The sequence below is a fragment of the Eupeodes corollae genome, chromosome 2 (genome assembly GCF_945859685.1).
Source record: "Eupeodes corollae chromosome 2, idEupCoro1.1, whole genome shotgun sequence".
Lineage (NCBI taxonomy): Eukaryota > Metazoa > Arthropoda > Insecta > Diptera > Syrphidae > Eupeodes > Eupeodes corollae.
The window spans coordinates 23,012,460-23,036,111 of record NC_079148.1 but is presented as its reverse complement, the minus strand read 5'-3'; the positions used below and the strand labels follow the sequence as shown (position 1 = coordinate 23,036,111).

The window sequence follows — 23,652 nt, the reverse complement described above, 5'->3', positions numbered from 1 at the left end:
TAAACAAGTAGATGCATATATGTATGTAAAAATCAATATATAATTAAAACTGAAATTTAAAACAAAGTTTACCAATGTTATAAAAATTTAAGTTGCTAGTCGAGCTGACGGCAAAGCCAAAGCTTTTAAATTCAAAAACAAATATTTATGTATTTATTTTAAAAAATTGTTAATAAATGAATTACTTACTTACTTTACTTACTTACTTACTATTAATAACATTTTTTTACCAAAAGAATTTATTTTTGTTTAATAATGATCGAGGGATTATGAAGGCTATAAAAAACTTAACGTATTTTGATTACTAAGTTTTTTTTACTGCACCAACAAATTAAAATAATAGTTTTTAAATATTCACTCTTATTGCTAAAATCAACCATCAATTAAAAATTCATATTTTTGTAATCAATTTTATTGAACTGCATTATGACTGTCAATTGCCAACATGGTTAAATCATTGTTAATATTTTTAAACTATCTATTTTAATTAAAATTTGTACTGAGAACGACAATTTTCTGCTTAGCTGTTATTTTTCAAAAGTAAATTTGCTATCGATGATTGGTAGCTAAGAAATATTTAATAAATCTTGTAATTCATTGGTATATTAAGGTGCGAAATTGTTAATGATTTTGTTTCCAGAGGATGCTCGAAGTAGTAAGCAACAAAAAACAGTAGTACAGATTAGTTCAGTTCATGGGAGGGGTATTAAGCTCGCAAAAAGCTATTGTTCCCAAGCTATATGTAATAGAAAGTGGAAATATATTTCACTAGAATTTGAAATCTTAGGTTTTTCAAACAAACTTAATTCCTCCACAAGAAACTTCAAAAAAGTGACAAATATGGAAATTTCAAACGAAAAATTAAGAAGCGAAAATAGAAATAATATCCACTGCCCCCAACAAGTCATTGCAGCAATTTTTGCAAACAAAGTATTTCCACAAAACAAGATCATTTAAATCCTGATCCTCATTAAAAGAGTTCAGTCAACTCATCAATTTTAAGAAACATAAGACCAACATCCGTGAAAACAACATTCAAAATACAAAATATTGCAGCTATTAAAAATGGCTAAATATTTGATAAATTCGCTTTATCAAATTTAATTTCAATTGATAAATTATATTAACGTTGAATATGTTCTTAGTTACCTTTCGATCTGAGCTCATTTTTACTTCAAGTGCCTGTGACTCTTTTTTTTCACCTTCAGTATCAAGAATTGTTTCTGATATCGAAGCATTACTTTCTTGACAAGAATCCTCATTATATTCTACATAAATTTTTTCAGAAGCAAGCTCCACTTTGACAAATTGTTCAAATTCCTAGAAGAAAAACTTGTTATTAATATCAAAGTGTTCGTATTCTTAATAAAAATGTATGTAGATATACCAAACCAAATCCATCCTTACGGTCGACACTTTCATTATCAGTGGACTGTTCACATTTGACTTGTTCAAGTGGAGTCCCATCTTCATATTGAGAAATAATTGTAAATTCGTCTGGATGCTCAACTTGCGAGTACTCTTCACAGTCAAGTGAGTTTTCTTCCTAAAAAAAAAGAATTCATAAATATTGGAAAGAAAGCGATGGTAATTATAAGTGTACAGTGGTATGGTCATTTTTAGATTCATTATTCTCATCGGAATTGTCACAGTTTTCATCTTTCTTAGAGATTTTAAGTTGATCTTTAAGGAACTGATCAGAGATGGATGCTTTGTAAAGAAAATCAAATGTTATTTGCAAGTCCTGTGAACAGCTTTGGCATATAAATTGAGGAAATTCGTCAGATTCGAGTGCTTCTAAATGAGTACATGCATTGAACATTTCCAGAAATGTATAATCTTTGCTTAGGTCTGCTTTCTGTGCGAGTGGAAATCCAATCGAGTCTGCGAGCAGGCAGACCCGACAAGCTGATTGGTCGAAGTTCATGTTGAAGTTATTATTTTAAGTCAACATTGATGAGATAAATTTTAATTGATAGAAGAAAATTGAACCAGAAATGGTAATTTCGAATTTAAATCTTCAATTTTTAGTAAGTTATGTCGTAAACAAAACACAGGTAACAAATAAATATTGCTGTCATTTTTATTTACAAATTTGACAGTTCGAGATGGCTGTGTTCGGGAAAATAATCAGTTTGGTTGATTTCACTACTTTCACTAAAAGTAGTGAGATAAGCTCTTCAATTTCAGTTCAGCTATTTCAAACAAATGTGGTAACGGAATCAAATCAATGGTTTGCTTTGTTCAATTTTATTCTTGAAATGAATTTCAAAATAAAACATGTGTTAAAAATTAATCATGAAAATCAGAATCCGAAAAATGTAATACGGATAGATTATGAATGACTTTTTGACACTTTTAGTAAAGTGATTCCCTAAAGGAAAGTATCCATCTAGAGCTTAAATCTAGTTTACGTTTTTTTCTCCAAACTTCATCTAAAATATAAACTAATTTTTGAAAGAAAAATTGTAGAAAATACAATTATTCTTCAGACGTATTCTCACGAATACTTTTCATGTCCGAAGACTTTCTGCAAGAAATAACTCATCCATATATATGTTATTGAAGATCGGCACAAAATAAATCAATACATATTATTTCATGGCAGTTGCCGTAGACAATTTAAAGAGGGTCTGTTTTGAGACTGTTTTTATTCAAAAAAAATTACTACTTAAATATGTTTTTTAATTTCTTTTAGCAGATGTTTTAATGCATTTGAGTTTATGTTCAAAATGTCATTTTTATCTCTTAAAAACAAATTTTCTGAGGAGATTCAATCCTGGCCATTGTTAATTTTAGCTTCGACCTACACCGAGCAATTTATCACCCTGAGGCTCCACAATAGTAAAATTCAATCCAGCTTCTCTTCCGCAATCTCATCCGCAATCCATTGTTTTTTTTTTACTGGGCATATTATGTCCAAGAGCAACTTCAAATCTCACATTTGACATTAGAAACGGTTAATCTGTTGTTTACTTTTTTTTTAGTTACCTTTAGTGTTGTTAAAAATTGTTGGTTTTGGGTGAATCAATTTCTCGAAGTAAGGAAACTTCATGACAGCTTTGAAGCTGTTTTGTGCCTAATAAAGGTAACTTTAAGTTAATGATTTTATGCACTCGACGACAATTTAAACGAAATGAAATTTTAATTTCAAAAAGACTGTGGAAAACGGACGCTACTACCGAATACAACACAAACGTCAAATTTGATGACAGGATTTTTCTCCGCTCAAAAAAGCCAAACTGCGATGACCGGATCATGGACTGGATTTTGGATTGTTGGTCTCTATTGGATTATCTGATGACAGGCCGATAGTCCTGTCATCAGAAATGTTCAATGGAGACCCCACATCAGTCCCATAGAGGGAAGTTGCTTCTTGCATTATGGTATGTAATTGGCAGCATCTAAAATGAAAACACAGACTATAAATTAAATCGATAATTTGTACACCTCTTCACTGCAATTTGACTTACTTTTTATTAAATGAGTGAACTTGTATATACTCCCTTCATTCTGAAGGTTTTTGGCCTGAAAAATATTAGACTATATTAAATATCGAAACATTTAACAAAAACTTACTCTTAAAATCCGAAACCAATAATTGTTTTGTTTTGCAAAATTGAAGTTGTGGAATTGTAATTTTTGACAGATCACAAAAATTCCATTATTTTTTTTTAGCCCAATCCCCCATTTTGCTTTTTTTTTACCCACTCACATGTATCCATCGATACCGAATTTGAGAGAGTTCAAATCGAAGAAAATTTGAGGGTGTTTCAGGTAGGACGGGTACCGGTCGGGACTCTAGATAATATATTTCCTCTATGGTTAGTCCGCTAAATGTTGACAACTGAATAATGTACACTATGAAACAAAAATATGAAATTTTAGCTAGAGCTTCGTACCATGCTTAAGGGGCAGTTGAAGCTCTGATTGAAATCAATCCAGAAACATTTTGAAATTTATATTTTAATACGTTACCTTTTTGATTAGATTTGATTTTATATGTTGTTGGGTTGGAAATCACTAAGAGATTCTTTTTTAAAGGCAATTTTCTATTTTCCTCACTAAAATTTACTTTCCTAAACAGCTGATTCTATTTCATAAACAAATTAATCGAATCGTTCTATTGATTTCAATTTAAATTTTATACACATAACATATAAAAGTTCCCAGTGATTTTTTTCTAGTGACAGAAATATGCAGTGATCACAATACACAGTCTGTCAAATTTAAATTATTGATTTCAAGGATGAAAACCAAGTCTCTTCCTTGAATTCTAATAATCGTTGTGATTTTGCCTATAAAAAGAGCATCCACGCTGACGTAATATGGCATCTTTGTATATAAAATCTATAGTTTCAGCATCGATAAGTTTTTATTTATGTTCAATGTACCCAATATGTGGTATTTGTGGTTTTATATACAAATATTCAGTCATCTTATGTTAAGCTAACAAGACAACCGAAATTTTGTTCACAATAACTCCGTTGATTTTTGTTTGTAGACGGACAAGGCAAACTTTTAGCGAGTCACCGACCGAAATTACCACCCTTGAAGATATGAAATCAAATGCGTTCTTCGATATACTTTTAATTATTGTGAAAAATTTCTAACATTTGAGTTGCTAAAAAGTCGATATAAATAAAAAATTTAAAATAAGTTGCATACAATTCCCGTCAGTTTTGTCCTAAGAAAATACTAGTACACAATAGTTCTACTACTTTCGACGGCACTTATCGAAATCACACGCATCCTCTCAAACCCCGATCAAACGCAGCGCAGCCACACTCAGTCTCACACTTCATAAACAAAATTTTCCAGTCCGGACGACAGCACCAGCATCCAGCACATTTTACTCTTTTATTTTCATCAATTTAAAGTGAGAGAGAAAAATGTTAATATTGTTTTGTTACTACAAAATTCAAACATCAATCAAACATTCTAAAATGAATTAAACTATTTATAAGTGTTATAAAAATATTTCCAAAAGAAAATTGATCGATTTTCTGTACAAAAACAAAGAAAAAGCCACCACCAAAACCAACCACACACGTCTCCAATTGTGTCAACAAAAACAAAAATGGCCACTACCGAAATTTCATCTTCCAACGAACGACACTACTATGCAAAGCTGGAAGCTGTTAAGGATATCCGAGACAAAACCGTTCAGCTGGAAAAGCTCAAAGTGAAAATTATAAAAGAAGTGAAAATCAGTGACGACGAAGAAAAATGCCTCGAAGAGTATCGCAAAGAGATGGAGCATTTGCTGGAGGAGAAAATGAGCCATGTTGAAGAACTGCGACAGATTCATGCGGACATAAATGACATGGAGAACGTTATCAAGCAGACCAAGGAGAATCAGACACGTTCAGTGGATATGGCCAATCGAATATACGAGGAGTATCTTGCCATGAAGTATCAAATCGATCACATGCGAAGAGACTATCTAGGTCTGAGTCCACTAAGAGATTTGCACGAAGAAGAAGGCAGCCCCATTTCGAAAGATCGCTTTCAGGCCAACTTTTTAAAAGCCCAAAGTGCAGCAGCAGCAAGTTCATCATCTGCTTCGTCTCTAGCACGTCCACATCCCAGGCATCCTTTATTGCCGGAAGCTACAGTTACATCGTTGCCACCATCGGGTCCACAGCATGCATTTATGCCTCCAGCACCGCCTCCGCCATCGTCGGTTGGGGGTTCAGTGACACGACTCAATAAAAGCGAATTTCCCCCTTCGAATCGCCTCCAACAAAGTCCATCCATTGGTATGGGACATCCCACCTTTCGTTCTGACTTTAATGTGAATCTCAGACAACAACCGCCGCCCATGAAGTCTTGTTTATCTTGCCATCAGCAAATACATCGCAATGCTCCCATTTGTCCATTGTGTAAGGCGAAAAGCCGTTCACGGAACCCCAAGAAGCCAAAAAAGAAAAACAATTAATTTCGATTTCCGGGATGCCAGGATAGCTAGAAAGACGAAAGACGATAGACGACAGCTGCAGTCGTTGACTCCTGCACTTTCAGCTCTGGAAAGCATTTTACTTATAGAGTTATATTATAATCCTTATTATTATGTAAAGTTGTAAGTTTTCGCACACATAACGTAACTTTAGTTTATTATGTTACTAATTTTTACTTTTTTGTAATACAGATTATTCTTTTTCTGATAAAGATACTTGCAGTAGATCTGCAACACTTAAGTCCCATCAATCTCCTGAGCCATAGACATTTTCAGTTAATTAGCTCATTGTCAGAAAAGACGTACTCAGCTAATTTAATTTTACAATTACCTCCCGGATTAAAATCACGGGCAGCGGAACAAAGCGTTGCATTTCAAGAATTCCACTTTTTAAACTTCCTTGGAATATCTGTCACGACGATCAATATACTGATTCGTTTTAATGCCAGATTAATCGAAAAATGCAGGGGTATTTTCGGTATATTTTAAAATCTTTCAATCTTTTTGAGATTTAATTTTAAGAATTCTTGATTCCATTGATTTTGGAAAAGCTTTAGAATAAAATTGATAGGTTAATTGTCGAAGGCATATTTAATAAAACATTAAAGCCTATGTTGCCTCTTACGTCTTGTTGTATCTACTTTGCAACAGTCAGCTTGATTATGAGTTACAAATTAAAAAAATGCTTACTTTACTTTTCCCCTCCTGCGAATTTCACCCGAAGATGACTGATTTTTTATAAATTGCTCTTTATAAGTTATCTTTGCGTTCCAAACTTAAGTTTATGCAAGACTAAAATATTTCTTGGTAAACTTATTTCTAATTCGAAGTGAAAATAAGTATCTAAATAACGTTCTGGTGTAGCTTTTTATATTCCATTCTAACTCATGGAACTCATAATATGGCTTAAAGTGAGATATGTAGTTTAAAACTAATGAAAAACTTTCTAATCTTTTTTCGAAGGTAAAAGAAAGAGTACCTACCTTTAAGATATTCACACAAAAAACTTCGAAATCGAATGGTTTTCTTAATTACAGAAAAGCAATTGAAACTTATAACGTTGAAGTATTCCATTTCGTACAATTTGTCAGATACTAACAAATAAGAAAGTGTAATTTTTTACTCAAGGATTTTTTAATTATGAGTTCCAATATCTGTTGTAAAAGAACTTACATTATGAAATATGTATAATAGTTTCTTTCTAGAGCTGAAATGAAATCATTTTTCATGTAATAGTGCTTCCCCCGGTAGACTATAGACCAATACATTAATGTCAAGAAATTACAACACACGCCACTTATTAAGCATTTTCTAGTATGCAGAATGCATAATTATTTACTTACCCAACATAATTTCATTGATTCGTTTCATTATTCCTCAAAATAAATGCTTTTTCAGTTTAAATCCAAGCAAATAATTTAATTTAATTTTAATTAATATATACAAAATAATTGTATTGACATTTACATACATAAATATATTAAAATCGTCATTATTAAATGATTTAAAAAAACAAATCAAAGTACATTACATGTGTGTTTTATTGCAAGAAGACTTATATCCCAAACATACAGTGTCGGTCAAAACTAAAGCACGAAATCGTTTCATTTTGAAAAAAAGTCAAATAAAACTACAAATTAAGATATATAATTAATTTTTTTTAAATTTATTTTAAATAATAATATTATTGTCTTAAATTAACAGTATTTAAATTTGCTATAATTATTTACATATTTAAAATATTACAAAATATTTCGAATTCTTACGAAAAACGATTGGACAAAACCAAAGCACATGTACCCTATTTTAAAATAACTGAAGCGTTCAGATGAAGAAGGGTTTAAGTGACATTAGTGAAGTTTTGAGATATAAGAGTTCAAAGTTTCTTGTTTAGAACTTTTTTTGGGCTTACAACTGAAACTTTCTAATAAGGAAGAAAAATAAAACACATAACAATCTTTTAAAATATAAGGACTTCATTCAATAAAAATAGCTTTAAGATACATTTTTTTGATAACATTGCTCAAAAAGTGCAGTTAACTTCTTCTTCCACACATTTTTTTTTTAATTTATTTCAAAGGAATAACAAAGGGGTTTAGTGACATTTTTAGTTCTTTTTGTTTGTTTTTTTTTTTTTTTTTTGTTTTCTGCTAAGGCTGAAGATTCTGATAGTGCTTTTTCATAGAACCATTGATGCTCAAGTGGAATAAACTGCATTTGTTCTTTTAAATTTTTAATTTTTTCAACTGAGAGTGTTTTGGTTTTTTTTTCTCTAGGAAAAAAGTCTTGGGTTATGTCTGGAATTTGTTTTGATTCTGCTATCAAAACTTCTGTGAATGATGCATCTTCATCATAACATTCTTTGTAGGAATATGAGCCGTATTTAGTAACACGTATCCATTTGACACTGTCCCTAAAGTTGATTTTTTCGTTCAAAATGTTTTTTGTTACGTTGCGGACATTAAGCTTATCCTGCAAAGCAGCTAGCGAGCGGAAATGGTTTTCCATATTAACAACAATAGTATTTTTCTTACCAGCGCTTCTAATGATTTCCCTGTATTGTTCGGCGGTATATATGGTTTCGTTTTTCCTCAACTCCTTCTCAATTCTTCCAAAATCTCGATCACTATCCAAGTAAGTGTGACCAACTTCCGGAAACTTATGGTCGATGACATCGAAAAAGTCAAGTAAAATGAGAACTTGATATAGACAGATTAAAAAAAAGTTTTTGTTTTGTCCAGGGCAAGAATCAGTCCACGCTATTAAAGCTCTTCTATTCTTCGCAAATTCACATTGCTGAAAAAATGTAAAGAGTGCACTCATTACTTCTGTGCTTCCTCGGTCTGCTATATCTTCTGTCCAGGTTAACATGTAAGACATTTCTGCATCAGAAGTAATTACATGTATTCCTAAATTATAAAACCACATTTGTCTCATATAAAAAGCTTTTGAAGTTTTGAGTTTAGGCAACGGCATGGTTTGTTGTAGGTCGAAAGTAATATGAAGAACATTTGCATCGGATCGAGCTTTTTCGCGATCAATTTTCTGATTTTCGAATGCTGACTTATAGCTTATTCGATGTTTTGCCGAGCTTTTACCAGAATCGCATGTGCTGCAAGTATCACTTCTAGGGAGGCGGAAAGACAGATTGAATTGCGTATTAAAAATGGTCCTGTAATAAGACTCGTTTACCAAAAATTCCGCAGTTTTGTCTTCTTGAGTGCATTTTTCAAGGTAGAGGTTATACATTTTGGAAATATTCAGCAATGGCGAAAGATATAGTTTATGCGGGTTTTTATTTCGAGAGTAATGGGATTCTTCAGCTGGGAATTGACTTATGTGCTGAGATACAAAAGCTTCTACTTCACTTGGAGTTTTATTTGGGCGGCTTAAGTGCTTACCCCTTTTATCCAAAGATGGCGCAAACTCACAGCTAACTCCTTCATGCAAACAAAAATGTTTTCAATTTGGATTTTTCAGTGCGTAAAGGGGTTAAGTGATTTTATTTCCTTCTACTAATATCTTGCACTTTTGTGATGCATTTACCTCCTTTACACCATTTTTTGTAAGGCTATATTGGAAACTAGAGATCGTAGAAAGACGCAAATGACACAGAAATTTAAGTTTTCATTTACCTTCTTCGTTGGTGAAAAAAATCAGAAAAATTCAAAAATGTCACTTACCCCCTTCTTCATTTGAACGCTTCAACTCATCTGTATGGTCTATATTTTACAGTTATTTAATGAGAACAACAAAAATAACTGTTTTTTTTCCATTGCGTTTGCGACTAAGAAAAGTGAATTGTTCACCATTCCACGTCATCTGTTGTAAGCATTGCATCGAGATTTTAAAATGGCTCGCGATAAGTACTCCGACGAATCAAAAGACAATATTGTGTCTGATTTCAATAATCGTGAGTCAGTTACATTCATAAGCAAAAAATATTGTATTAATCACTCAGTGATTTCCCGAGTAATTTCTCGTTTTCGTGCTCGAGGTACAGTGCAAACTGTTCATAGTGGTGGTAGACCGCGAAAAACTTAAAATCGCGAAGACAGAAAAATCGTCAGGGTTATTAAAAAAGATCCTTTCATATCATCGGAAATCATTAAAAAAGAATTGGGTTTAAAAATATCAAGCAGGACTATCCGGAGAAGAGCGGTTGATGGTGGCCTCCGATCATATCGAACAGCTAAAAAAACATTTATTTCTGCGAAGAACAGACGTGCCAGACTTGAATTTGCAAAAGCACATTTGAACTGGAATGCGGCGAAATGGAGGACGGTCCTCTTCTCTGATGAATCGAAGTTCAATTTGAAAGAATCCGACGGATTTCATACAGTACGCAGGCCAGAAGGTAAACATCTAAATCCTCGCTATTTAAAAGGAACAATAAAACACGGTGGGGGTAGTATTATGGTCTGGGGATGTTTTTCCAGTGAAGGAGTCTGACCGATCCACAGAATTAGAGGTATAATGGATCGTTTCATGTATAGAGATATCCTTCAAAATGTCATGTATCCTTATACAGAAGAAAACATGCCATTGAGATGGATATTTCAACATGAGAACGATCCTAAACATACTGCTAAAGTTGTGAAGGATTGGTTAAATCAAAATAATGTTAAAGTAATGCAATGGCCAGCAAAATCCCCTGATCTAAACCCTATAGAGAATCTATTGGGTTCCCCTGTAGATTAGAGGATTGATCGCTCTAATTGCAAAAACCAATACTCACCTTTTCAACAGGCTTAAAGTGCTTGGGATAATATCCCCGGCCAGTACATAGAAAACCTTATCAACTCCATGGCGCATCGATGTGCTGCCATCATAAAATATAAAGGATATGTCACTAAATATTGGAATTTAAATAGTTTTAAAGATTGTGTTTGAGAAATGTGCTTTAGTTTTGTCCAATCGTTTTTCATAAGAATTTTAAATATTTTAAATATATATTTTAAATATGTAAATAATTATAGCAAATCTAAATACTGTTAATTTAAGACAATAATAATATTATTTAAAATAAATAAAAAAAAATGTATCTTAATTTGTAGTTTTATGTGACTTTTTTCAAAATAAAATGATTTCGTGCTTCAGTTTTGTCCGACACTGTAGATATTTTCTATCAATGCGACTGTATGGAATGCTTGTTTTATTGAGATAAGATAAATCTATCAAAATTAAGACTTTACCCGTCTCGTCGTAAATTAAATTAAAAGTATTTAACAAATTAACTCTGGGTTCTTTATTTCATTTAACATCAATTCAATTTGATTTAGCATAAGATCCATTTTTAATCAACATTTAATTTTTAAAACATTTAATACAATGTTAAGTATCTAATGAATAATTATTTGCTTTGTTTTATATATTTTTTAAAAGTAATTGAAAATAATAACTGATCCATAAATACATAAAAGTAAATTATATAATTGTGTAAAGCTGTTTGTTTTTTGTATGTTCATTTTATTTATTTAAAAATCATCAGCAGCAGTAAGTTAATTAAATTTCTAAATTGGATTCAGCTTTGACTTTGGGCTTTCGATAGAAATTTTTCATGTTTCTTAGGCGGTTTTCCTCGACATCTTCTTTGGTCATTACAATTTGGTGATATCTTTTCATATGACGGACCAGGCTGATAAAGGAAAAATATAAATATTTCAAATAAAAGACGTCTGTTTTTTTTAATAATTATATCAACATACAACAATGCCCAAAATAATAGGAACAAAACTTAATATTTGGTAGTACTTGTATAAGACAACGAATTTAAAATTTAACAATATAATTTATCTAGTAGTGCGAATATTTTGTTAATGTTTCTTAATTTGTATATCAAAGTATCATTAGTTATGAAGATCTTAAAATCAATTTACTGAAGGCTTAATAAAAAGCTATTTAAGAAAATAGGAACACATTTGTGGTATATAATTTCTTTATTAAAATATAACTCTTATTTAAAGACTACAAATCTAATTCGACTGGCTTGGGCGCGTCCGTTGAATAGAATAGACGTTAGAATACAAATTTTTATGAGAGCGAGCCAAACAACCTTTTGTCTCGCTTCTATGTCTCAGGTTTCAGAGTTTCGCGCTCAGCGTGCGACATCTAGCTACGAAACTCTGAAACCTAAACATAAGGGGAATTACACATTATTAATGATAGTTGCCTTAATTTTATACTACAACTCGGCCAATCTGACAATTTGATCGCCCACGATTAAATTAAACAAACAAGTCTTAAGTTATAATCATGAGATGGTAGGTGTCGCCCTTAATCAACCGAACCTTCAGAGTCTCGATTCTTCCAAAGTCGAATATTTCGAGACTCGACAATGCCATCATATGGCAGCTGTGTGATTTGACAACCTTCGATATCGCGTATTACGTATCTATCATTAGGTAGAATTTTGTAAACAACGTATGGGCCTCTGAACTTTGGAACCAATTTCTTATTTACACCGGTTGTTGTATCTACATTTTTTATTACTACATAATCACCCTCATCGTATATACGTGCCGGGTTATTATGCTCATTAAAATATTTAATATTATATTCCTGAATCTTAGTGATTGCTTCTGAAGCCTTTTCTCTTGACAATTCAAGATTTCTTTCCAGTTGACTTAATTGTTTATCATCAAGAAATTCTGTTAATTTGTCGATTACTACTCCCCTTTGGTTAATACCAAATAACAATTGACTTGGTGTATTTTGAATAGCGCGATGTATAGTGTTATTTAGTCCGAATTCTATTTGTGTTAAAGTAACAACCCAATCTGAGTGCTCGATTGGTTCCGAAAGCTTAGCAAGCATGCCAGTTAATACCCTATTGACTCGCTCTACTTGACCATTGGCCTGTGGCGAATGAACTGCCACCTTAACATGATCTATATTCTGGTCTATAACAAATGAACTAAACTCTAGTGATGTAAAGCAGGTTCCCCTATCAGTAATTACTCTTGATGGCCTACTGTAATACTCAAAATATTTTCTTAGTGCTGCACATACTTCTTTTGAGCTTGTAGATACAACTGGGTATAATTTAGTGAACTTTGTAAATGCATCTATTACCACTAATATATGTTTTCTCTTTGACTTTATTGAAGGGAGAGGACCAAGATGATCCAAGTGTATTGTATGGAATGGAATGGGCTCCTTAGGAATATTGAACAAATTGCGTATATTAGATCGAACTGGTGCTGAGTGCATTATGCAACGGATACAATTTTTAATGTATTTTTCAACTTTTTCCTGAACATTCGGAAACCAATAGTGACGGCCAATTTGATCAGAGCTTTTTGTTACACCTAAATGCCCAATTTTCTCATGGATCATTCTTATAACATTAGTTTCCATTTCAGATGGGACATAGAATCGAAGTTTACCATTTTTATTTTTTTTGAAGACAATACCATCCTGAACTAAAAACGAATTATTATCTTTTAAATATAGTTTGTTTTTCATTTCCAAAATCTTTACATCTCGATTTTGGGCTGCTCTGAGTTGGAAATCAACATCCTCAGAGTCAATAACGGATATAACATTACATCTGCTTAAGGCATCAACATGATTCATATTGGCACCACTACGATGTTTGACCTTATAATCATAATCCTCCAGCTCTAAGGCCCATCGAGCAATTCTATGATTAACATTCTTTTTGTTCAGTGTCATTGTTAAAGAACTGCAATCAGTTACGATTGTAAAAGGAATACCTTGCAAATAAACACGGAACCGACGTAAAGCTGAAATTATGGCTAAAGTTTCCAATTCAAAACTATGGTATTTGGCCTCTTGATCAGTGGTGCTTTTAGAGAAGAATGCTACCGGATGTAATTTATCATCTTCTTGTCGTTGGAGTAGAACTGCACCATACCCTAATGAACTTGCATCGCAATGCAGTTCTGTTTCTTTCCTTGGACTATAGATTGCCAATACAGGTGGAGATGTTAACCGTTCCTTTAAAGTCTGAAAAACATCTTCGCATTCGGAAGTAAATCTAAAAGGAGTTTCAGCTTTTAATAAATTATAAAGAGGTCTTGCTATTCTTGAAAAGGATTCGACAAACCTGCGAAAGTATGAACAAAGTCCTAAAAATGAATGCAATTTCTTTCTGTCTTTAGGCACAGGATATTGAGCAATCGCTCGAATATGGGAATCACTAGGTTGGATGCCATGTTCCGTTACTTTAAACCCTAAGTAATCAAGTTTCGAATATGCAAAGCGACATTTTGACAAGTTGAGCTCCAACCCATTCTTCGCTACACAACATAAAATTTTAGTAAGTATCTCAAAATGTTCAGTAATAGTTTTACTAGCAATTAATATATCATCTAGGTAGACAACTATATCTCCTCTGTCTATAAATTCACGAAAAATTTGAATTATGAATCTCTGAAAAACACTGGGCGCATTCTTAAGGCCGAAAGGCATTTTAAGAAATTCCCATTGACCGTTCGGGGTTACGAAAGATGTTAATTGTGTTGAATCTGCTGCTACCTTTACCTGGTAAAACCCACTCTTAAGGTCTAATAAGGTCATAACCTTCTTCCCCTCCAGGTATTCAATGCAATCGTCTATCAATGGTATTGGATGAGGATCTCTTACTGTACGTTTGTTCAATGCTCGATAGTCTATACACATTCTGGTTTCACCAGATTTTTTCTTAACTAAAACTATTGGTGCAGCATACGGAGAACTACTTGGCTGAATAATTCGTTTTTCCAATAGGTCTTTTATTATTTCACTCACAGTACCTTTTTCTGAGACTGATAGCCTTCGCGGAGCAAAACAAACAGGAATATCAGATGTAAGTCTAATGTGCATCTCAAAATCCTTTGGTGAAACCATAGTTTTATCAAAATTCAAATAATTTTGAGATACTATATTTTTAATAGTTTTTGAAATGTCTAAACTAAGATTTGAATCAATATCTATATAATCTTTTCTATCCCATATAATCTCAAAAGCATGGCAGCCAAATAAATCACTATCTACCTCAACATTATTGTATTCTCTCTTCACATCAAGATCGTCTTTAAGCTTAATCCGATCATGATCAAATGTATTCAACTTGTCTTTGAAGCAATCACTAAGTTCTTTAGGTTGTATCTTTAATTCACCGGCTAATACGCTGCTCCCAAAAACATCATTTATGTTGTTCTTATAATGACTACACTCTGAAGGTTCGGTTTTTTCATCAGAATAAGTGCACATATACAATTGGTTAGAAAGAAAAACTTTATTCGAACAAATTTCATTTTGACACTGCTCAGAAGTTATATTAACTTTATTACAGTTCATGTTAAGTTTTATATTAAAGATTTCAAGGAGATCACGACCAATAAGTAAAGGTATAGGAGTTACTTCATCTGGAATAACCATAAGGGAAACAAGATTTAAATTATCTTTTATATTAATATAACAATTAATCGTACCGTACGTAAAGAGTTTAATGTTTCCTAATCCTTTAAATCTTGAATACGTTAATGATTCTTGAACGTTAATTTCTTCAGGCAGAACAGACTTTCGTATGAAACTAATCGGACTACCGGTATCCAAAAGAGAACAACAATCGATAAATTTTGTGCACTTATTCTTATTTGTCATAAAGGCGACACTCACCATCTGAACAGCATCCAAACTCTGAGTCAGCTCCTTGGTGTCATCATTAAGGGCATCCCGGTTCACGGCTCCAACTCTGGTCTTCACAATATAAGGGCAGTTTTTGTAAGTGTGCCCCTCGTCAGCACATTTGAAACAGGATCCAGCTGGTCGTTGCTCCTTTGGACATTTTGCTGCGATGTGCCCATACTTTGAGCAATTAAAACATCTCTTGGACTGCTCGTTGTTTGATGCTGAAGTTGAGGGAACCATATTTCCTCCAGAAGTTGTTGCCCTAGCAACCATAGTCCTCGGAACTCTTCTTTTTTCGTATCGTGGCAAGAGGTTTTTGAGCTCTACTATAGTTTTGGCGGCAAAAAGAATAGAGACATTTGCTGGTGAATCCCTCAAACCATCGATAATGAATTCGATCAACTCTGCCTCATCGATTTCAGCATGTGACCCAAGTTCTTGCATACATATGACATATCGAAGAAGTGGCTCGCCCTGACGACGTACTCTCTCACTCAGTTGACGATAGACCTGCTGTCTGCTCATCTTATGGTCGAATTCTTTGATAAGTATTTGCTTCAAAGAATCCCAGTTGTCAACGTAGACCGTGCGTAACAGCATTTTCGCAGTTCCCTGCATGAGACGGCGTGCAGACAAGTACTTGCATCGGTCATCGCATCCCAGCGAGTCGGTCACATCTTCGTAGTCAACTATCCATTTAGTGATGCTGTATGGATCGTCACCGTTGAATGCAGGAACAGCATTTTCGATGTCTGAGAAGTCCACTGCACGCCATGGTGCAACCGAAGATGTTGTGGGCGCTTCCATCTGGTCCAATTCTTTCCTTAGCTCAAGGATTTTTTTCCGACGCTCAAGTCTGGCCAGCTCTTGTTCTTCTTCCAAGTCTTGGACATCAGAAGCTGTATTACTGTGCCTGTTATCAGAAGCGGCCAGTGTTTCGGAAGTATTCTCTCCATTCGGAGATGCAGAAGGTGGAGTTTCCTCGGTTAGCTCAGCAGAAGGTGGAGTTTTCTCAGTTAACTCACCAGAAGGTTGTTGGGGTGCCACTGTAACTGTACTTTCATACAATGCCCGAAGTTGAGCTAGAGAAGCCGTGTCTGGCACATCTACTCCAGCGCTCTGAAGTGCTTCAACCAATTGTGCTTTGTTGAGTTTTGTCATAGCTGGCTTTAAATCCGCAAAAAGAGGTAATATACACAATAATTTAGTTTTCTTTTGGTGTATTACCCCACATCTGACGTTGTGGTATATAATTTCTTTATTAAAATATAACTCTTATTTAAAGACTACAAATCTAATTCGACTGGCTTGGGCGCGTCCGTTGAATAGAATAGACGTTAGAATACAAATTTTTATGAGAGCGAGCCAAACAACCTTTTGTCTCGCTTCTATGTCTCAGGTTTCAGAGTTTCGCGCTCAGCGTGCGACATCTAGCTACGAAACTCTGAAACCTAAACATAAGGGGAATTACACATTATTAATGATAGTTGCCTTAATTTTATACTACACATTAAACTTTATAAAAAAAACTAGCGGCTCGGTACGTATAAGGCATAGTAATAAAAAAATGATTATTAACCCTTAAACAACTGACAAGAATTTTGGTTCTGTAGTATAAAATTAAGGCAACTATCATTAATAATGTGTAATTCCCCTTATGTTTAGGTTTCAGAGTTTCGTAGCTAGATGTCGCACGCTGAGCGCGAAACTCTGAAACCTGAGACATAGAAGCGAGACAAAAGGTTGTTTGGCTCGCTCTCATAAAAATTTGTATTCTAACGGCTATTCTATTCAACGGACGCGCCCAAGCGAGTCGAATTAGATTTGTAGTCTTTAAATAAGAGTTATATTTTAATAAAGAAATTATACACCACAACGTCAGATGTGGGGTAATACACCAAAAGAAAACTAAATTATTGTGTATATTACCTCTTTTTGCGGATTTAAAGCCAGCTATGACAAAACTCAACAAAGCACAATTGGTTGAAGCACTTCAGAGCGCTGGAGTAGATGTGCCAGACACGGCTTCTCTAGCTCAACTTCGGGCATTGTATGAAAGTACAGTTACAGTGGCACCCCAACAACCTTCTGGTGAGTTAACTGAGAAAACTCCACCTTCTGCTGAGCTAACCGAGGAAACTCCACCTTCTGCATCTCCGAATGGAGAGAATACTTCCGAAACACTGGCCGCTTCTGATAACAGGCACAGTAATACAGCTTCTGATGTCCAAGACTTGGAAGAAGAACAAGAGCTGGCCAGACTTGAGCGTCGGAAAAAAATCCTTGAGCTAAGGAAAGAATTGGACCAGATGGAAGCGCCCACAACATCTTCGGTTGCACCATGGCGTGCAGTGGACTTCTCAGACATCGAAAATGCTGTTCCTGCATTCAACGGTGACGATCCATACAGCATCACTAAATGGATAGTTGACTACGAAGATGTGACCGACTCGCTGGGATGCGATGACCGATGCAAGTACTTGTCTGCACGCCGTCTCATGCAGGGAACTGCGAAAATGCTGTTACGCACGGTCTACGTTGACAACTGGGATTCTTTGAAGCAAATACTTATCAAAGAATTCGACCATAAGATGAGCAGACAGCAGGTCTATCGTCAACTGAGTGAGAGAGTACGTCGTCAGGGCGAGCCACTTCTTCGATATGTCATATGTATGCAAGAACTTGGGTCACATGCTGAAATCGATGAGGCAGAGTTGATCGAATTCATTATCGATGGTTTGAGGGATTCACCAGCAAATGTCTCTATTCTTTTTGCCGCCAAAACTATAGTAGAGCTCAAAAACCTCTTGCCACGATACGAAAAAAGAAGAGTTCCGAGGACTATGGTTGCTAGGGCAACAACTTCTGGAGGAAATATGGTTCCCTCAACTTCAGCATCAAACAACGAGCAGTCCAAGAGATGTTTTAATTGCTCAAAGTATGGGCACATCGCAGCAAAATGTCCAAAGGAGCAACGACCAGCTGGATCCTGTTTCAAATGTGCTGACGAGGGGCACACTTACAAAAACTGCCCTTATATTGTGAAGACCAGAGTTGGAGCCGTGAACCGGGATGCCCTACATGATGACACCAAGGAGCTGACTCAGAGTTTGGATGCTGTTCAGATGGTGAGTGTCGCCTTTATGACAAATAAGAATAAGTGCACAAAATTTATCGATTGTTGTTCTCTTTTGGATACCGGTAGTCCGATTAGTTTCATACGAAAGTCTGTTCTGCCTGAAGAAATTAACGTTCAAGAATCATTAACGTATTCAAGATTTAAAGGATTAGGAAACATTAAACTCTTTACGTACGGTACGATTAATTGTTATATTAATATAAAAGATAATTTAAATCTTGTTTCCCTTATGGTTATTCCAGATGAAGTAACTCCTATACCTTTACTTATTGGTCGTGATCTCCTTGAAATCTTTAATATAAAACTTAACATGAACTGTAATAAAGTTAATATAACTTCTGAGCAGTGTCAAAATGAAATTTGTTCGAATAAAGTTTTTCTTTCTAACCAATTGTATATGTGCACTTATTCTGATGAAAAAACCGAACCTTCAGAGTGTAGTCATTATAAGAACAACATAAATGATGTTTTTGGGAGCAGCGTATTAGCCGGTGAATTAAAGATACAACCTAAAGAACTTAGTGATTGCTTCAAAGACAAGTTGAATACATTTGATCATGATCGGATTAAGCTTAAAGACGATCTTGATGTGAAGAGAGAATACAATAATGTTGAGGTAGATAGTGATTTATTTGGCTGCCATGCTTTTGAGATTATATGGGATAGAAAAGATTATATAGATATTGATTCAAATCTTAGTTTAGACATTTCAAAAACTATTAAAAATATAGTATCTCAAAATTATTTGAATTTTGATAAAACTATGGTTTCACCAAAGGATTTTGAGATGCACATTAGACTTACATCTGATATTCCTGTTTGTTTTGCTCCGCGAAGGCTATCAGTCTCAGAAAAAGGTACTGTGAGTGAAATAATAAAAGACCTATTGGAAAAACGAATTATTCAGCCAAGTAGTTCTCCGTATGCTGCACCAATAGTTTTAGTTAAGAAAAAATCTGGTGAAACCAGAATGTGTATAGACTATCGAGCATTGAACAAACGTACAGTAAGAGATCCTCATCCAATACCATTGATAGACGATTGCATTGAATACCTGGAGGGGAAGAAGGTTATGACCTTATTAGACCTTAAGAGTGGGTTTTACCAGGTAAAGGTAGCAGCAGATTCAACACAATTAACATCTTTCGTAACCCCGAACGGTCAATGGGAATTTCTTAAAATGCCTTTCGGCCTTAAGAATGCGCCCAGTGTTTTTCAGAGATTCATAATTCAAATTTTTCGTGAATTTATAGACAGAGGAGATATAGTTGTCTACCTAGATGATATATTAATTGCTAGTAAAACTATTACTGAACATTTTGAGATACTTACTAAAATTTTATGTTGTGTAGCGAAGAATGGGTTGGAGCTCAACTTGTCAAAATGTCGCTTTGCATATTCGAAACTTGATTACTTAGGGTTTAAAGTAACGGAACATGGCATCCAACCTAGTGATTCCCATATTCGAGCGATTGCTCAATATCCTGTGCCTAAAGACAGAAAGAAATTGCATTCATTTTTAGGACTTTGTTCATACTTTCGCAGGTTTGTCGAATCCTTTTCAAGAATAGCAAGACCTCTTTATAATTTATTAAAAGCTGAAACTCCTTTTAGATTTACTTCCGAATGCGAAGATGTTTTTCAGACTTTAAAGGAACGGTTAACATCTCCACCTGTATTGGCAATCTATAGTCCAAGGAAAGAAACAGAACTGCATTGCGATGCAAGTTCATTAGGGTATGGTGCAGTTCTACTCCAACGACAAGAAGATGATAAATTACATCCGGTAGCATTCTTCTCTAAAAGCACCACTGATCAAGAGGCCAAATACCATAGTTTTGAATTGGAAACTTTAGCCATAATTTCAGCTTTACGTCGGTTCCGTGTTTATTTGCAAGGTATTCCTTTTACAATCGTAACTGATTGCAGTTCTTTAACAATGACACTGAACAAAAAGAATGTTAATCATAGAATTGCTCGATGGGCCTTAGAGCTGGAGGATTATGATTATAAGGTCAAACATCGTAGTGGTGCCAATATGAATCATGTTGATGCCTTAAGCAGATGTAATGTTATATCCGTTATTGACTCTGAGGATGTTGATTTCCAACTCAGAGCAGCCCAAAATCGAGATGTAAAGATTTTGGAAATGAAAAACAAACTATATTTAAAAGATAATAATTCGTTTTTAGTTCAGGATGGTATTGTCTTCAAAAAAAATAAAAATGGTAAACTTCGATTCTATGTCCCATCTGAAATGGAAACTAATGTTATAAGAATGATCCATGAGAAAATTGGGCATTTAGGTGTAACAAAAAGCTCTGATCAAATTGGCCGTCACTATTGGTTTCCGAATGTTCAGGAAAAAGTTGAAAAATACATTAAAAATTGTATCCGTTGCATAATGCACTCAGCACCAGTTCGATCTAATATACGCAATTTGTTCAATATTCCTAAGGAGCCCATTCCATTCCATACAATACACTTGGATCATCTTGGTCCTCTCCCTTCAATAAAGTCAAAGAGAAAACATATATTAGTGGTAATAGATGCATTTACAAAGTTCACTAAATTATACCCAGTTGTATCTACAAGCTCAAAAGAAGTATGTGCAGCACTAAGAAAATATTTTGAGTATTACAGTAGGCCATCAAGAGTAATTACTGATAGGGGAACCTGCTTTACATCACTAGAGTTTAGTTCATTTGTTATAGACCAGAATATAGATCATGTTAAGGTGGCAGTTCATTCGCCACAGGCCAATGGTCAAGTAGAGCGAGTCAATAGGGTATTAACTGGCATGCTTGCTAAGCTTTCGGAACCAATCGAGCACTCAGATTGGGTTGTTACTTTAACACAAATAGAATTCGGACTAAATAACACTATACATCGCGCTATTCAAAATACACCAAGTCAATTGTTATTTGGTATTAACCAAAGGGGAGTAGTAATCGACAAATTAACAGAATTTCTTGATGATAAACAATTAAGTCAACTGGAAAGAAATCTTGAATTGTCAAGAGAAAAGGCTTCAGAAGCAATCACTAAGATTCAGGAATATAATATTAAATATTTTAATGAGCATAATAACCCGGCACGTATATACGATGAGGGTGATTATGTAGTAATAAAAAATGTAGATACAACAACCGGTGTAAATAAGAAATTGGTTCCAAAGTTCAGAGGCCCATACGTTGTTTACAAAATTCTACCTAATGATAGATACGTAATACGCGATATCGAAGGTTGTCAAATCACACAGCTGCCATATGATGGCATTGTCGAGTCTCGAAATATTCGACTTTGGAAGAATCGAGACTCTGAAGGTTCGGTTGATTAAGGGCGACACCTACCATCTCATGATTATAACTTAAGACTTGTTTGTTTAATTTAATCGTGGGCGATCAAATTGTCAGATTGGCCGAGTTGTAGTATAAAATTAAGGCAACTATCATTAATAATGTGTAATTCCCCTTATGTTTAGGTTTCAGAGTTTCGTAGCTAGATGTCGCACGCTGAGCGCGAAACTCTGAAACCTGAGACATAGAAGCGAGACAAAAGGTTGTTTGGCTCGCTCTCATAAAAATTTGTATTCTAACGGCTATTCTATTCAACGGACGCGCCCAAGCGAGTCGAATTAGATTTGTAGTCTTTAAATAAGAGTTATATTTTAATAAAGAAATTATACACCACAGTTCTTACATGATTTTAGGCTGAAAATTACGAATATGAAGTCCGTTTGTCCAAAAAATGTCACCTGGAAACCAGGTAAAAATAACGGAAGACCGTCTGTAGACGGTCTCAGTGGTTAGCGGAAAAAAAACATTTCAAATAATATATAATTCAAATCCCAAATACATTTTTTTATTCAATACAAAATTACAAATTATTGTTCTGTGTGATAAGTTTTAAAGCAGTTTTTTACTTTTGAAAAACATAAATGAATATTGCATTTGGTACAAAATGTGTGTGTATCGGACTTTTTACACAATTTGCAAGATTTTTTTGTTCCCCATTCTGGAAAATGATTGGTTCCATCAAATCTCTCACTTGCCACCCGATGTACAGCTTTTTTCCCAACCTGTTTGCTGGAAGTTCCCTGTGCAGCAGATGATGGACTACCAACACATCTTTTTTCAGCAGCAGCACAGAGTTCTTTGGTAATGCTCAACCGAAATTCACACATCGTTATATCTTTCATTTGTTCTTCTTCAATACGATTTTTTTCAGCGTTCCGTCGTCTTTATAAAATAAACGCATTAGTTGTAGCCATATTCAAAAGATGATAGAAAATTCTTGTCGCCATGTCCTGTGTTTTTATTTGAAATCCATTACGATCCATGTAGGCATCCATCAAATCGACACCACCCATGTGGGCGTTATACTCACGTATAATTTGTGGACAGTCGATTTCATGATAGGTTTTCTCTTTCCTATTGTAGCGAGCAATTTTTGATGGCTGGCTTACCAAATTAGTTTTTAAAAACGGCTTTGTTCCAACATACGTTGAGCATAGTCTTGACATTTTTCGTGTCCTTCCAAAGAACTGTGGTAATATCGACACCGTAAACGGATCCGACGTATTCTGTCGAAAAACCTCTGGCTGCTTTTTTCAGCTGTGTACTTTTATCAGTCGGAAGTTTGCATTTCGGTACTCGATTTGCTCTAACTGAGGCAAAGACGTATACAAATTGTCGAAATAAATAATATGATTAACAAAATTTGTAATACTTTGTGACAATCTGATGACAACATTCCCTATTGTCCCAATGTCTGGAGTGCCGGGCAAAATTATGTCGTCATTTTTTGCTCCGGTATAAATTTTGAAACGAGGCAACAGGAAGGGTATGGGTAGGAGAGGGACGGGCGAGGAAGGAATCTCCAGGAGAAGGACTTGAGCGGAATCGGGGAAGGG

The 23,652-nt window shown here is 34.6% G+C and overlaps 2 protein-coding genes and 2 long non-coding RNA genes across 6 annotated transcripts in view; 2 read left to right on the top strand and 2 right to left on the bottom strand.

Moving 5' to 3' along the window:
- The window catches only part of LOC129944795 (zinc finger protein 546-like), a 53,631-nt gene that overhangs the window by 5,272 nt on the left and 24,707 nt on the right, over positions 1–23,652 (bottom strand). The window contains exons 8-12 of the mRNA XM_056054460.1: positions 11,468–11,597; positions 5,522–5,790; positions 1,604–1,940; positions 1,388–1,546; positions 1,150–1,320 (exon numbers count right to left, since the gene is read on the bottom strand). Of these exons, the coding sequence (XP_055910435.1) occupies positions 1,150–1,320; positions 1,388–1,546; positions 1,604–1,940; positions 5,522–5,790; positions 11,468–11,597 (1,066 nt within the window). The remainder of the gene's footprint in view (positions 1–1,149; positions 1,321–1,387; positions 1,547–1,603; positions 1,941–5,521; positions 5,791–11,467; positions 11,598–23,652) is intronic.
- LOC129944423 (zinc finger C4H2 domain-containing protein) lies at positions 4,819–6,070 on the top strand. Its single transcript, XM_056053845.1, has one exon. It carries the CDS (start codon positions 5,081–5,083, stop codon positions 5,939–5,941), a length of 861 nt encoding a protein of 286 aa, XP_055909820.1. The 5' UTR covers positions 4,819–5,080; the 3' UTR covers positions 5,942–6,070.
- LOC129944427 (uncharacterized) lies at positions 11,885–16,794 on the top strand. Of its 2 annotated transcripts, none has more exons than XR_008781435.1 (3): positions 11,885–12,997; positions 13,069–14,243; positions 14,300–16,794. It is a non-coding gene; the product is annotated as an uncharacterized LOC129944427 (long non-coding RNA). The 2 variants fall into 2 exon arrangements; XR_008781436.1 differs by having other exon boundaries at positions 13,069–14,470; positions 14,522–16,794.
- LOC129944426 (uncharacterized) lies at positions 17,519–22,365 on the bottom strand. 2 transcript variants are annotated; one of them, XR_008781434.1, is made up of 3 exons: positions 21,316–22,365; positions 19,843–21,244; positions 17,519–19,791 (listed from the first exon to the last, which is right to left on the bottom strand). It is a non-coding gene; the product is annotated as an uncharacterized LOC129944426 (long non-coding RNA). The 2 variants fall into 2 exon arrangements; XR_008781433.1 differs by having other exon boundaries at positions 17,519–20,013; positions 20,070–21,244; positions 21,316–22,364.

Bases quoted from the DNA above. Each gene is read 5' to 3' on its own strand.
- LOC129944423 (XM_056053845.1), top strand. From the start codon at position 5,081: ATGGCCACTACCGAAATTTCATCTTCCAACGAACGACACTACTATGCA.